Source organism: Propithecus coquereli, unplaced genomic scaffold, assembly GCF_000956105.1.
Source record: "Propithecus coquereli isolate 6110/MARCELLA unplaced genomic scaffold, Pcoq_1.0 Scaffold435, whole genome shotgun sequence".
Classification (NCBI taxonomy): Eukaryota; Metazoa; Chordata; class Mammalia; order Primates; family Indriidae; genus Propithecus; species Propithecus coquereli.
In genome coordinates, this window is record NW_012150119.1 from 1,855,890 (window position 1) to 1,871,706 (window position 15,817).

General features: G+C 45.9%; 1 protein-coding gene across 1 annotated transcript in view; it reads left to right on the plus strand.

The window, feature by feature from the left end:
• The window catches only part of DNAH9 (dynein, axonemal, heavy chain 9), a 313,557-nt gene that overhangs the window by 102,535 nt on the left and 195,205 nt on the right, over nt 1–15,817 (plus strand). Inside the window, exon 28 of the mRNA XM_012653931.1 lies at nt 6,518–6,622. Coding sequence (XP_012509385.1) covers nt 6,518–6,622 — 105 coding nt within the window. The remainder of the gene's footprint in view (nt 1–6,517; nt 6,623–15,817) is intronic.

Consider the following 15,817-nt stretch of genomic DNA (forward strand, 5'->3'; position numbering starts at 1 on the left):
AGGCAGCTGCCCAAACCAGGGACAGGTTCACCTTTGCTACCGCTCCCCCAGGTCTCAAAGCCCAGATGAGGAGGTCTCTGTGTGCTCCTTCGTTGTAGATCTGAGGACCTCTGAGCCCTAGAGCTCGTTGGCCTCCCTGTAAACCTTTGATGTGACAAGGAGGCACAGCCCCGTGGATTACGATTCCCCTAACGAGCTCTGCGGTCACAGATGGCACATTTCACCTCCTGGGTCTCTCTTTCATCATCTGTAAAATGAAGAAACTGAATATATATCCAAAGTCCTAAGTTCACTATTTGACCTAGAAGCACAGAAAGCCTTGTGAATAGCTGACACGGAGATGCTGTCTTCACATAATAGCTAGATGTGTTTGTGCTCTTCTGTACATGTGGACATTGCCCAGATTGTCTACAGGAACAGAATGTTCTACAAGTGCAGGTGTGATCTGAAAACAGACTAGATCAACCCCCACCCAGGGCACAAGAGGTGCCCACAGAGGACAAGTGCAAAGCTAATGTTATTCATTCAGGCGCCCATCATTTTTTAAGAAGTAGTGTATTCCAGGTTCTGTGTCACAGAGAAAAAACTAGAGAAACAAAACGCCCATGAGGTCACTTTTTAGCTAGAAACATTCTGCTTATATCTAAACCTGATTCATATTCTTTTAAAAAACCACGTAACGACAGATTGCCTCACTGTGTCATTTTTATTTTTTTGTATGTTTACGTAAAGTGCCTTAAAGTCCCTTTTGTTAACAGGATGACATGTAAATAAATTTAGAGTGGAAAATATAAAATAATGGCATTAAATATATTAAATATTTACATATATAGTCATGTGATTATATCGATTGTAAATAAATTTAATGTAGAAATAAGTTTAGAAATTGCAAGATCACACTTACAGTTACCATGTAGAGGATTCTTTAAATGAGATTTATCCTCTATAAGTTTAACTTCTGCAGTGTATAATCCTGCTGTGCAAAGAGTCGCAGCATTCTGTGCTGCCAGGTTTTCTCACATCAAGCAAACAAAATGAGGATCCAGACCCCAGATACCTGTTTTCCCCATGGTCTTCAACCCCTACATTTTAGCACGGTTGCATTTATTGATGAACACATCAAGACAATGTTTCTCTTTAAGTCAGGCTGGAAGAAGAAAGATTTTTTTCCCTTTAAAGAAATAAACTAAGTCTTCAGGATTACTTTAAGTTTCTAGATTCGTCTATAGTTCAGCAATGGCAGCATTGCTGAAATAAGTATAGTCTCCCAAGGGAAACATTCTGAAAGACACACTCATTTGGATGTAGACATGGTGTATTGATTGAAGAAACGCAGCCAAATTTCTTCCAAGCCATGCCCAGCATAGCAAACAGGAAAAGATGAGCTGACCCCACAGCTAGAAGTCACTAAGGCCATTTTACTTCATGCTTTCAAAACTAATCACTGAACCCTAACCCCACCAATTCCTCCAAGAGCACAGAGTGAGAGGGGGGTCTGTCCTTTGTTCGTTGGAACTGTGAGCAAAGCTTTGGTCATGTGTCCTAGGCTAGTCACAGATTACAGCAACGCCAGCAAGTACAGTCATAATGAAACACACCAGAATGACGGTGATCCCTTCCCAGACACCACACATCCCGTGTAACCAAACAGCCTCACTAAGCTCTTTGCAGACCTCCTCTCCCCTCTGTTGTCCAGCTGTTCATAATTATTTTTTATCATAAAACAAGCAACCGTGTTAATTTATCAAGTATTGCCATGTGTTGGGCATCATGGGAGGACACCAAAAATAGATAATATATAAATATAGATGAATACACAGATGATAGATGATAAATGATACAGGGATGATTGACAGGTAAATCAATAATAGATAGGTGATAAATAGATGGTAGATGGATTATAGATAGATAAATGGTAGATGGATGATAAATAGACAGGCACAGATGGATGGGGTATAACCCTGTCTATTTGGAGGGACAAAAGATATATGAAATAATTAAGTGAGCTACGGTTAGCACCCGGATAGCATAATCCTGAGTACTCATGTGTGCTCTACAAACTCTAGGCCCTGGAATACTCCAGAGTAGGGGGAGCCACTGAGTGTGCTGGTCCAGGGAGACATTGTGGAGGACATGAAACCCAACCAAAGCTGTTTCAATTTGGGAGCTAGTGCCAAACAGGGCATGCGGCATTTCAATACAGTCTAACCTATTAACATGTCAGCTCTAACACCATGAGCAAGTTCTATCTGTAGCCGATGTCCATCCCCCACCTTTCCTCTGACTTTGCCCCTGAGCCCTGCTAACAGGGCTGGCTGGGACGAGGAGAGGGAGCAAGTGAGGCTCAGGAAGGGCTGTCATTTGTATGTTCCAGGGCCATCTCGATGTGTCTTTCATGACACTTACAGCAATGCATTCCGTTCACGTCTCTCCAGAGCAAAAGCTAGAAATGGACAGGGAATGAGGACGGAGCTGTCTTAGGGAGGACTGAGGAACAGGAGGAGCAGGGTACTTGGGTTGAGAAACGAGAGAAAACACTGAAGGCCACTGGGTGCATCTTACCTTGATGGGGCTGCAGGCTTCTGAACAGGAGCGACAGCACAGGGATGGGACAGCGGATGGACCGGGTCAGGAAGAGACTGGGAGGAGGAAAAGCCTTTGGTGAGAACACTGCAGTCATTCAAGCCAGAGGGGAGCAGCAGCTGATGGGGTAGTAGAGAAGGAAAAGAAAGATTAAGGGGCTTTAAAAAAAAAAAAGACAAATGATACCTGGGGACATGGTGACGCAAAGGGAGGAGTTGGGAGAATTTGGGCTGTGTCAGGGACCCATGCTGTCCCCTCTGTCTCAGCCATCCTGTAAGGGGCACCCGCCCATTTAGCTCCGGGAGGAGTGGGGGTGCTCGTGGGCTGGGGTGGATACAAGGTCAGTGTGCGGACGGGGGGGGAAAAGCGAAGGTTATTGCTTTACTATCAGTGCTAGTCAGAAAACCCATAAAACTAGCCAATTTCTCTGGAAATGCTTGCAGTTTTAGTGCTGAAATGTCCTTTATATTATAGAGGCAATACTTTCCCCCTTGACCTCAATTTGGAGAGGCCATTGCAGGAGCACCAAATGGTTTTGAACCCGAGAGTGCTTGGAATCGTTGCTGGGGCCTCTCTGCAGCGGCCACACCGCGGAGGCGGCACTTAATCTTGAGACGCCCCGCGCTTCGCTTCTGAAACATGGCACTTCCACGGTTCTCCTCCTGACTCTGAGCTCCTGACTTCTCGATCTCATTGGCTGGTCCTCTGTCACCATGTCCAGTTTGACGTGTGTGCTGATGGCTCCCACCTCTCTTCTCCGGGTTCCCCCAAGTTCTAGTCTTGTCTCTCTCTGACAAGTGGGCGTCACCACAGGGATGCTCTTCTCTCGTGTTGTGGTTAACACTCCACCTTCCTCCCTGCCACGCTCCTTATCCCATCAGGAATGAGCATCTCATTTTCCCCGAGATCCTGGTGGAATCTTAAGACATCCTCATTGTTTCACGTCCCTCCTTTCCAAGCTCTGATCAGTCACCAACGTCGATTCTCCTCTCACTTCCAGGCCTTTGGCCCTGTTCTTCTCGCCATTATCCTAATCCAGATGTCCCCATCCCATAGCGAGGCCACACCACAGCCTAACAGTACCAGGAGATGCATGGTGGGATAAACACATGGGGTGATGTAGAGTCCTGGGGTTCAGCCACAGGCTCACATGGGATAAAGCGTGGGGTAACAAGCATTTGCCTATGAAACTCCACTTTCTTTTATTTTGTATATTGGGTTTCCATTTTATGAAAGGGATCCACAGTTTTAAAAGCTTCCAAAACTGCTGTTAGGCATGGATTTTTTAACTCTTTTTAATTGATATATCATAATCATGCATATTTATGGGGTGCATGTGATATTTTGATACACACATACTGTGTGTAATGATCAAATCAGGATATTTAGGAGATGCATCACCTCATTTTTCATTTCTTTATGTTGGGACCATTCCGAATCTTTTCTTCCAGCTATTTTGAAATATACAATAAATTATTGTTAACTATAGTCACATTATCATGCTATTGACCACAAAAACTTATTCCTTATAATTGTATATTCATATCCATTAACCGACCTCTCTTCCTCCCCCACTCCCCTCCCCTCCCCAGCCTCTGGTAACCACCATTCTACTCTCTGCCTCCATGAGATCAACTTTTTTAGCTGCCACATATGAGTGAGAACATGTGATATTTGTCTTTCTGTGCCTGGCTTAATTCACTTAGCATTATGTCCTCCAGTTCCATCCACGTTGCTGCAAATGACAGGATTTCCTTTTCATGGCTGAAAAATATTCCATTGTGTATATATACCACATTTTCTTTACTCATTAAACCATTGATGGACACATGGGTTGATTCCATTATCTTGGCCATTGTGAATAGGTAAGCATGGATTTTTATTTCTGAATTTCCATTTAGTATTTGTACACTTGACAGGTTGATATAAATCTATATACATATACACATAAATATGCATATATATGCATATGTGTGTATAGACACAGGTGGCGAGATATATATATCTACCTGTAGGATTGTTTTGAGAATGAAATGGAATAATTTAAAGCACACAAACACAATGTCTGGAATTTATATCACTTCTTCAGAGAGAAAATCCCTGGCTACTCTATGACAGTCCTCATTCTAAGACTCCAGTGGGACTTTATCACTGTCTGAATTTTTGTTGTTGTTGTTCATTGTTTTCCTCACTAGAGTGTATGGCCCATGAAAAGAGGTGTTGTCTATCTTGTTCACAGCAGATTCTTCATGAACTAGAACAATTTCAATAAATGTTTGTTGAATGAATAGAGAAATCCACTAATTCCAGTAGCTTAATAAAAGGTGGGATGCATTTCTCCCTCCTTCCTTAAAGTCTGCCCCGCATCCAGCCTATTGCATATTAAACTGATTCTCCAAAAATGTTGCTTTAATCATGTTCGCTGCTCCAAACCTCCAAAGATCCCTCAGAATAACACAAAGATTTTGTAAACAGGATTTGCTTCTGTAATTCAACTTTCCAATCAAAATGGTACCTTTATTTTTCTCTGGACACGTCATTATTTTGCTCATCATTCTTCCATGATCATTCCTCCTCCTTGAAAGCCTTTCCCTGCCCCTTCTATCTACACAGACACTCCTAGCCTGAGAAGCCATCACTTCCCATGTGTGCTCGAAAGTGCAAAGCCCTTGTGAGTAGCACTACCCCAGATCTTATGATTATATTCTTACAATCTTTCCACTATACCAACATTTGCCTGAATGCATTCTGAAAAAATCAGAAAAAATCAGGGGGAAAAAAAAAAAAAACCTAGCCATATAACAAAGTTAATTTTTTGTTGCAGGACTTCTCAGGGCCCTTACAATGCTAATGTATATTGTAACTTGGCCAAAGTGGGTTAGAGAATGTAAGCGTTACCCAACCTTCTTATCCACAAAGTCATTTCTTCAAGGAGCATCTCTCAGGTCTGGGGTTCCATCAAATAAACTTTGGAAAATGCTTTTGTACTACCATCTTCTATTTACCTCTTTGGCAAAACTGATCACTCTGGAACACTGTGACCCACTCCTTTCTGAGCTCCATAACATTTGTGGTCTATATTATTCATTGGAAGCACTAATCACATAGTAATTTTCCTGATTTATTTGTATACCTTATCTCCATGACCTAACTAAAAATTCTCAGAGAGACTGAGCTGCCCTGGGTCTAGCACATGAGCTATGCACAGAGCTGAAAGTCAAAAAGTGCCCATTGAATAAATGAGTGGAACTTTTCCATTATTTGAATTTCCCCAGCATTTTAATGATGTCTTCTTGCCAATGACCTTCAGAGTGTCTCCCAGTAAGCTATCCCTTTATGTTGTTCCTTTGTTTACTAGTTCACACTGAATGCCCAGAATGTTTTTTATTTTTAAGACAAAAATAACTTCTTCCCTTCAAAATTATTTCCTTGCATTCATTTGAAAATATTTGCTTATAGTTTATTTTCTATAGATGTTATCACCTCCTATTCCCATCTCCAACTCCCCATCACCCTGGGGAAACTGGGTGGTTGGGCCTGGATTTAAAGATACAGACATAAACTTTTCCATCAGCACACTGCATGCCAAAGGCTGAGGGGAAGGCTTTTTGTCTGTATGGTATAAGAAAAATCATCTTTTATTCATTTCCTGGGATTTCGAAAGCTACAGAATCAACAGTAATGCAACCCTGATGACATTTTAAAAGGATTTTCATCCAAGTGTCTTGAAAAGGTTCTGTTTGATCCTGTGACTTCAGTTGGAACCCCATAACCATCAAAAATTTAATTGTTCTTGAAATTTTAATACAAGTTTCTGACCAGTGGTCTGTAGGGAACTGGAAATATCTATAATAAAGAAGATGGAAAATGACTTAGACATGTATCGATAAGCCCAGCACTGTTGGTAATTTAATCTTTGTATATTTTGTTGCAGTCTTGCGGCAACATCTACAAAGGCCTCGCTCAGACTGGTGCCTGGGGCTGCTTTGATGAGTTTAATCGCATCTCCGTGGAGGTCTTGTCGGTGGTGGCAGTGCAGGTAGGGGCCGGAGGTTGGTGGGAGCCTCATGGTCTTTGTGTGGAGCACTGCGGACGTCTACGCCCTTTTGTTTTCAACCTCTCGTCCCCACCCACTTCCCTTTTCCCCTGACCATTTGTGCCCTCCCTCCACCCTCCAAAATCAGGCCAATACGAATGCCCTGAAGCAACCCGCCAAAGTAGATCCATTTACTGGCTGTGGGACTCTGCTTTCTTCTCTGTGAAATGGGGATACAGAATACCTGTCCTATCTGCTCTGCTGGGATGCAGAAAGGGTCAACCGAGATGGCAGCGCCCAGCTCCTTGGAAAGGTCATGCACTGTGAATACCCACCAGGGCTTAAATTTCAGCTCTTCCGCTTCCTATTGGCGTCTTGCAGCAAGTTGCTCCACTTCTTTCAGTGTAATTCACTCAATTATGAACTAAGTGAGGAGCGTGGTGTGAATGCTATCGAATGAAGTCATCTTTTGGGGTCAGATTTGACGTAAGTCTTTCAAGTCATTCAGAAAGCATTTATTAAACACCAAGGACACAGTAAGCCCCATGCTAAAGACTGGCACGCAGTTCCCCAGTTGAATAGGATGTGGTGTCTAACTTGAAAAAAACTTGAGTTCTTGGAATAGACATGAGCACTTTGAATGTTCTAGAGGTGACTTGAATTCTGACTCATAGTGTAGGACAAGATTTCCAAATACATGACTTTGAAGCCAGTCCTGGAAAGGCTGGAGAAGATTCGAATTAGGGTAAGAATCCCATAGACCAGCAGCGCCCGACTTTTTTGGCACCAGGGACTGGTTTCATGGAAGACAATTTTTCCATGGACAGGGGAGGGGGAGATGGTTTTGGGATGATTCAAGTGCATTACATTTATTGTGCAGTCAAACCTCTCTGCTAATGATAATCTGTATTTGCAGCCACTCCCCAGCACTAGCATCACCACCTCAGCTCCACCTCAGATCATCGGGCATTAGATTCTCATAAGGAGTGTGAAGCCTAGATCCCTCACATGCGTAGTTTACAGTAGGGTTCGCACTCCTGTGAGAATCTAATGCCACCATTGATCTGACAGGAGGCAGAGCTCAGGCGGTGATGTGAGAGAAGGGGAGCGGGTGTGAATACAGATGAAGCTTTGCCCACTGCTGCTGTGTGGCTGGTTCCTAACAGGCCATGGGCCAGTACTGGTCTGCGGCCCAGGGGTTGGGGACTGCAGCCATAGACAATGGGAGCAATAGAAGGGGGCAGCGGGAAGGGAATAAACCTTAGTTGAAAGTCCGTTCTGTACCAGGCACTTTTCATATTTCATCTCTTCTATCTGCACAATGGCCCTACAAGCCACTGTTATCCCCAGGACATATATGGAGAAACTGAAAACCAGAGAGGAAACGTGATGTGTCTGAGGACAGACTGCTGGAATGTGGCAAGGTTAGGGTGAGCACCCCGTGCCCCACCAGGCTGTCTGGGTGCAGGTGTGGGTGCAGGTCTGGAGTCTGGGGGGTGAAACGCTGGAGGAGGAAACAGACTGGAGAAGCAGGTCTGAACCCAAGAGCAGACAGACAGACACACCTTCCTCAGCAGGGACAGGGAACCAGGGAGACTTCTGAGAGGGACAGTGTCCCTCTAGTGGCAGCAGTTTTAAGGAGGGGTGAGCAGTGGGAAGGCTGGTGGCTGAAGGCAAATCAGGGGTCTCTTGCAGGGTCCTGGCTGGAGCTGCAAAGCCTCCCATCCCCCGGGTTCCCCCTCACCAAGACGAAGCACACTCTTTGCCGGCACCCGTGTCCGCACCCCTCTCTGCAAGCCAAGCACCCCCGTTTCCCGCTAGGGGTGGCTGGTTTCAGAGCTGCCCTCCCACCCTTCCCACCCTTCCCTCGACAAGACAAAGCCATTGCAAGGCTACCAAAGAATGACAAAAGCTATGGCGAGGTGCTCCAGACAGCGATGTGCCCTGTGTTCCTAGCATGTGCCCACACACCATACCATCAGAAATGGTTTGATTTTGCTCTTGTTTGCTTTTATTTCCAAAACAATATGTATACAGTACAGAAAAAGAAAAATGTAGCTGTGAGAGACTCTTTGGTCCCTTTAGGCCTCTGAGTAATTCTTTCAGATCCAGACAAAGGAATAAGGAAAACATTCAGCCTGACTGGCATTTAGGCAAGAGTGTGGGGTTGAGGGAGGGGACGCAGAAGGTGGGTGGGAGGAAGCTTCAGGCAGAAGGTCGTCCCTGGTGGGGGAAACTGGCTGAAGCAGCATCGTCCCCCTCCTGCTGGCCAGTCTGCCCTGGCAGAAGCCAGCCTTTACCCACAGAGCTCCCGTGTGTGGTCACCCCGCTGGTCCAGCGTGCTGTCCCTCTCACGGGTTGGCTGGACTTGGAGCTGTGGGCAAGGCTGAACAGTGGTGGGACTCACATCCCCAGCCATTTCACTGCCCACCCTAATCTCCAGCTACCCTGGGAGCCACAGGCAGTCGGGGGCTCTGTGGGGTCCCTTCACTCATTGCTCCTCCAGGGTGGTCAGTCTGTCCATCTCTCACATCTGACAGCCCCTTGGTTCTCCCACCCACTGACTCTTGTCCAAACTGTTCCTTGGCAAAGCTCTTAAAAGTTACCAAAATGCGAGGTCCTTCTGTAGTTTTCAGTGCTGAGATATGGTTTGCCCTTTCTTTAGGCTTGTTCTGTTCAGTATGAGTTAGTGGAGGAAGGAAAAACATATGGTTGGCCTAAACACTCTTTTGGATGGAAACTCTTGAATAGCTTGGCTTAAAAAAGTGGATTGTGCACATCTCAGTGGTGGCACGTTGGTGTAGCTTGAAATGGCCTATGATGGGAACATTTCCACCATGAAAACTAGTGAATTCTACAAATCAGGGGCATTTTTGTTTTCCTGGAGGGCCAGTTGTTAAACATTTACCAGCACACCCCTGCTTTGCAAGGATGTGAGCTTGGTGTTGCCAGATCTTTTAAATTTTAAAAAGAAACTGAACATCCGGGTTTTTGTAAGAAATCTATCATGTTTTCTGGCTGCTTCCACCTTCAGGTGGTCCCTTCAAAACCTGGAAGTAGGCATGAGGCCCTGTGAGTTCTGTTTAAATTTTGAGTACTAATCCATTCTGGGGTATAAGATGTAGAATGAAAGATGTAAATAAACTTTTCTCAGGGTACCAATTCTAGGCCTGGAATTGTTCTGGAAATCAGGAGAGAAGCCAAGGCTTTCACCACTGTGGCCACTGGAAATGATTTGCTTCCTTCTATTTTAACTCATAATTACACTGTGTACTGGGAGTTTTTCTCCTTACCTCTTCCACTGCAGATATCTGGTGTTTATCTTCTTCCATGTTTTTATTCCCTTGCCTATTATCCTCTGTAGAGTCTACTTACCTTCGTATCTACCTCTTCCATCTTTCCTTTTGTGATTTTCTGCACCCTCTCTCTGGCTGCTGGCCACAGAGTTTGGAGGGCATTTCCTGTTCCCACCAGTCAGGCTGTACTGCTGACCTGTGCTCACTACAGTCCAGGACTATTCATCATGAATAGTTGCACATACAGGTGTCCCGGTGCAGCGCTCAGGGCTAGGGGGTTGCCAAAAAGCTGTCTCATTGTGTGTCCCCCAAGGAGCTCTGAGGAAGATCAGATGGGGATCAGTGAGAGCTGGATGGGGGTCCGCATAAAGCCCATCTTTGGCTCCAGAGATTGAGTAAGCGAGCTCCACTTGCAGTCGGGATTTTAAATATGAGTTCTTGTACGGTGGGGTTAGCCAGGCAGTGGGGTGGGGAGTGGTTAAGTGTGTAGGCTCCAAAATCAGACTGCCAGTGTTTAACTCTGGCTCTGCCACTTACTAGCTGGGTGACCTTGGGCAAGTCCATATCTCAAGTTCCACATCTCTAAAGGGAGTTAATAATAATACCTACTTGAGGTAGTTGTAATAACTTCTAAATGAGTTAATATGCCTAAAGCACTTAAACCAAAGCACTACAGACAATGGGCATTCAATAAGTAGTGTTATGATGATAAAGGTGGTGGTGATTATGATGGTAATGATGATGGTGGAGATGGTGGTGGTGGTGGTAATGACGATGATGGTGGTGATGGTGGTGATTATGATGGTGTTAATGATGATGGTGGTGATGATATTGATGGTGGTGATAGTGATGATGGTAGTAGGGGTGGTTATGATGGTAATGATGGTGGTGGTGATGCTAATGATGGTGGTGATGGTGATGGTGATGATGGTGGTGATGGTGATGATGATGATGGTGGTGATGGTGATGATGATAGTAGTGATAATGGTGGTGGCTGTGGTGACGAGGATGACTACTGTCATTATTATCTGACCACTGCAGAAAATGGGTTGCAGAGAGGTATGTGACTGGTACACACAGGCCAGGGAAGGAGGGTTTGCACCCTGGTCTTACAGATCTTCTCTGTGCCCTTCCTTCCCTCTCAGCTGGACTGGCCTCAGGGCTGCCTTACCAGACTTCACAGTGTACTAACCGATGAGACAGTGACCAGCAGTCATTGCCCCCCTTGCATAGTAGATAAACACTGAATTCACCTTTTCGTGAAACTGCCCAACTCGAGGTCAGTAATGGGTTCTCTAAGATCAGTTAGTTCCATTTTATTTCTGGAATTAATTGAAATAAATTCAATCTGGAATTCCCTGATGCTGTCACATTCTAGTCCAGGAACCCACCCATAGGAGACCTTTCTCAAGAAAGTGATCTGACAACAGCCTGGGCCAAATCTGAGCTGGTTAACATTTAAAATCACGTACCCATCCAAGGAGAAAATCGCACTTAATTATTCACACGGTAATCCAGGCTGGCATATTGGTTCAGAAGCCACACCAGCTGCCGACATTTCTGTGTCACCCTCCCCCTCCTCCTCCCCGCTCCTTGCCCATCTGTGCTCCTCTTCCAGTAACTTCTACAGAAGCGATTATGCTGCTAGCCTGGTGCCTTTGCCTCTGGATAGTCTCGTGTCTCTGTCAGAGTGGTCAAGCAGAACTGCACATCCACTTGGGAAAAACCTCAGTGCGGCAATTCCAAGAGACATTACTCTGCTATTTTTTAAATGTATAAGATACTATTAATACTTGCTTTTTTATGGAATTTTTCCATTTCTGTTGCAATCAGCTCTCTAGGCCTTGGATTATCTGGGCCTGGGTACACGAGCCACCAGGGCACACCCCATCACCCTGTACCTCCAGCCCCCTGTCCCTGTCCACACTGTCTAGCCAGGTGTCTCCTCCCCCTTTCTTCTCTTCCCTGTGGCACAAGCCCTGACAGTAGGCTGGGCTGAGACAGGAAGTGGGTCGAAGCGAAAGATCACTGAGCGAGGACTTGGGAGCCCACCATGGGAAGGTTTCAAGTACTCCAAGCACCAAACGCATGCTCCGGTCTCAGAGCCAAGGGAACTTCCCAGGTAGCACCCTTGATAGAGAAGCTTAGGTCTAATGTAAAAAACACAGAAATATAAAAAATTTTAAAAAGTGGTAAGTGGGCTGCACTTCCTGAAGGCAGTAGACTCCAGTCTGCCATTGCAGAGAGAAGCATGGAGTGAGCCACGCAGGGTGTTAACAACACACGGCATTAGGGGCAAATGCTTGAAAAGAGAATGACCACAGTGGACCACAGAATGGGCACTCACCTGGAATGGAAGGGCCAGGGTAGAGGGGTGTGGAGAAGATGCCGAGAGCTCGGGGCTAGCTAGGACCTCCTTAAAGTATATCACCTGCACAGAGATAGTACAACCTTAATGCATCACTGAGTGAGTCAGACGCAAGGCCCTAGCCTGAGTGGGAGGAGATGGGGACAGAACCCTCCGTGATCACCTGTGATCTGACACAAGCACACAGGCTTGTGCAGATAACAGGATTGATAATTTTAAATCAGGGCTCGCCTGCAATATACAGAAGTAAAACCTATGCAAATAATCTAAATGATAAATCAAAAAGTAAATTCCATGAGAGATGTGAAATTTTAAGGGCCACAAAGCCTAGAAAGAGACAGAGAATCCATCTGGATGAGGGGCAATTGTGGGTCTTGAAATGAGTATGGGGTGGTGTGGTCCAGTGGCAAGAACACTTAATTGGCCACCAGGTGCCCGGAGAGTGGACAGCAGAGGGTGCCCAGCATGGATGGCATCGTCTAGCCCCATGCTACTCAAACCGTGGGCCAGCAGCATCAGCATCCCCTGGGAGCTTGTCAGAAATGCAGAGTGTCAGGCCCCACACCAGGCCTGCTGAAACAGAACTTTCAGATCAACGAGTTCTCCAGAGATTCCCATTCATGATAAAGTAGGAGGCTGCTGCTCCAGCACAGTAATCTCAACCCCGGCTGCATGTTAGAATGGCCTGGGTAATTCTGAAAAATGGCAATGCGCTGTCTCCACCCACAAAAGATGTTGATTTGATTGGCGTGGGGTAGGACCTGGACATTGGTATTTTTAAAAAACGTTCCACGTGGTTCATATGTTCAGAGAAATAGGAAAAGAATCCTTGAGGACTGCAGAGTTTGGGTTCACATCAATACCCCCAAGAGTGAGCCCCGCTGGTCCCAGTGAGTGCTCTGCAGGGCAAGGCCTGTCCAGGCCAGGCGGAGTAGAAGGAAGTGAGGGATGCAGTCTCATCTCCGAGAGGAAGATGGTCAGTATGCAGCTAAGAATGGGGCCACCTGGGCAGAAGCAGGGATGAGTCCAAATCTAAGAATTGACTGGACTGCAGTGGTTCTCAAATTGGAGCACGCAGCAAAATCACCTGGAAGGCTTGTTAAGACACACCTTGTTGGACCCCACCCCCACAACTTCTGATTTGATCCATCTTGGGTGGGGTTAAGAATTTGCCTGGGAATTTATTTAGACCCAAGGACACATGCTGCGGGATGGTGGGCAGGTCATTTATATCTTCTTGGCCTCAGAGTCCTCACTGAAAAAATGTTTGGTCTAGACCAGGGTTTGTCAACCTCAAAACTATTGATGCTTTGGGCTGATAATTCTTTGTTGTGAAGATCTGTCCTGTGCATTGCAGGATGTTGAGCATCCCTGGCCTCTACCCACTAGCTGCCAGCAGCAACCTCCCCCCTTTTTGTGACAACAAAAATGTCTCCGGACATGGCCGTATGTCCCCTGGGGGCGAGGGGGGCAAACTCATTCCCAGTTCAGAACACTGGTTCCTACATAGCTTTCCATTTTTAATTGTTTGCTTTTTTAAAAAATTGGTGGCAAAAGCATCTTTTATTATTTTGTGGAAACTATGTCTCTAATTTATAACAAATGTGATTATTTTCAGAGCAAGACAGATTACTCTGAAAATGTATGTATTTGATGAGAATCTAGTATACGGCTGGCACGGTGCTCCTTCTGGTACCAGAAGGTTTGGGGGAAAAGGCTAAAAGCATGTGCTTTGGTACCGGATTGCCTGGTTTTAACTTGGGTCGCCCCACTAACCAATTGTTGGGTATCAGGCAAGTTTCTTTTTCTCTTTGTCTGTTTTAACTGTTTGTTCTGAATCAATTTCAGATTTATAGAAAAGTTGTAAAAATAGTAATAGTATAGACTTTCCACATTTCCCTCCCTTACCTTCCCCTAATGCTAACATCTTATGTAAACATAGGACAGTTTCTTTACTGCCTTCTGCCTCAGTTTCCTCATCCGCAAAATGAGGATTTAAGACCACCCATCTCATAAAACTGTTGAAAGCACTGAATGGAATAATTCACATAAAATACTCAGAATAGCACCTGGCACATATCAAGTGCTCCAAAATGTCACTTATTATTTTTTGTCATTTCCTGTGGCTTTAAAGCCTCTAAAACAATGAGTCTTTAATGGAGAAACAGATTCCAATGGGTGAGGTGTACCTGGCAGCCTTAGCTGTCAGTCCGGCCTAGCTGTGTGTGTACCTGCACCTGGCTGGGCTTGCACGTCATCCTTACTTTCCCAGTCCACCTGCTCCTCTCCCCTCCTACCTCCCGGCATACAGGACCTGGACTTTTCCAAGGCCTCCTGGGCCCTGGTCACGGCTGCATTCCAGTGGTTTGTTCCCTGGACCTCAGCTGCTGCTAAAGCAATGGGGAAATTCTCTTGTCCTGTACAAGCCAAGCTAACCGAAATTTCTATGGGCACCGATGCTCCAACATTAACTGCATCTTCAAGTCTGTTCCACACTCTCTCTCAAGGGCCCCTTTACAGAATTTTACACAAAAGCACAGATGCCTCCAATCCAAAAGTGCATCACAAATTCTTGCTGAGCGTGAAGTTTGTGGGCTTCGGTGTTTCGAGAGAGAATGCTGAGTCAGAATGAACAGCAGAAAGGGTCCCGGGCGCTTGCCGTAGTCTTCACCCTAAGACAGCAGAGTAACTTGTAAACACTGATTAAACTTGCTCTCCCGCTCTCTAACAAGGCGAGTGCTCTGTGGATTTGATAAATGGGAGGACTGAGGATGAGGGAGAGAACCGGCCTTCAGTAGTCACATCACCTGCAGCGTGGTGAAGGCGGGGAGAGGCTGCAGGGCAGAGCTGCCGGTCTGGACTGTGAGCCCCACGCAAACCGGCAGCGCTTGATCTGTTTGGCTGGTGTCCTAGGGGCTGAAGCCGCTGCTGCCAGGATGACATTGATATTCTGCACATAGAAAAGAATTTTCAGTTTCAAACTAATTGCTGTGAGCTGAAATGCATTCAGTCGTTAGCACTTCACTTCGGGAAGGGAGCTGAATCCTAATCGTAGAACTGTCATGCGTCCTGGCAAACTGCATGCACTGGAGACAGCTGTGCCCAGCAGTGGATGGCTCAGCTGCTCCTTCCCCTGCTGTAACCACCGTCTCTCACACACACTACCCTGCAGCCCCATCTCCGCAGAGCTAGGCTCCCCTTGGCTGTGCTGGCACCCAGGACTTTTGAATGCTGGCTCATTCAAAACCTTGCACTGGCCCCAGCTTTCGGGTTTTGCTTCCGAGGATGCTGAGAGGCTGGAAATTCCCAGAGACACTCAGGGGCCCGGCTGAACAAGGGCACGGGCTAGCCTGCAAGTGTGCACCTTTTGTCTAGCTCCTGTTGCTAATCATTTTTGCACATGTGTTCTCAAAGCACCAAGTATGAAAATAAATGGTTGAATTTCACTTTTGCCTCTCCTCCCACTGCTATAGAGTGATCTAGAGTATAGACCTGACTTGTCAAGCTCTAGGTCCAGATTGCATTTAAGAAAAA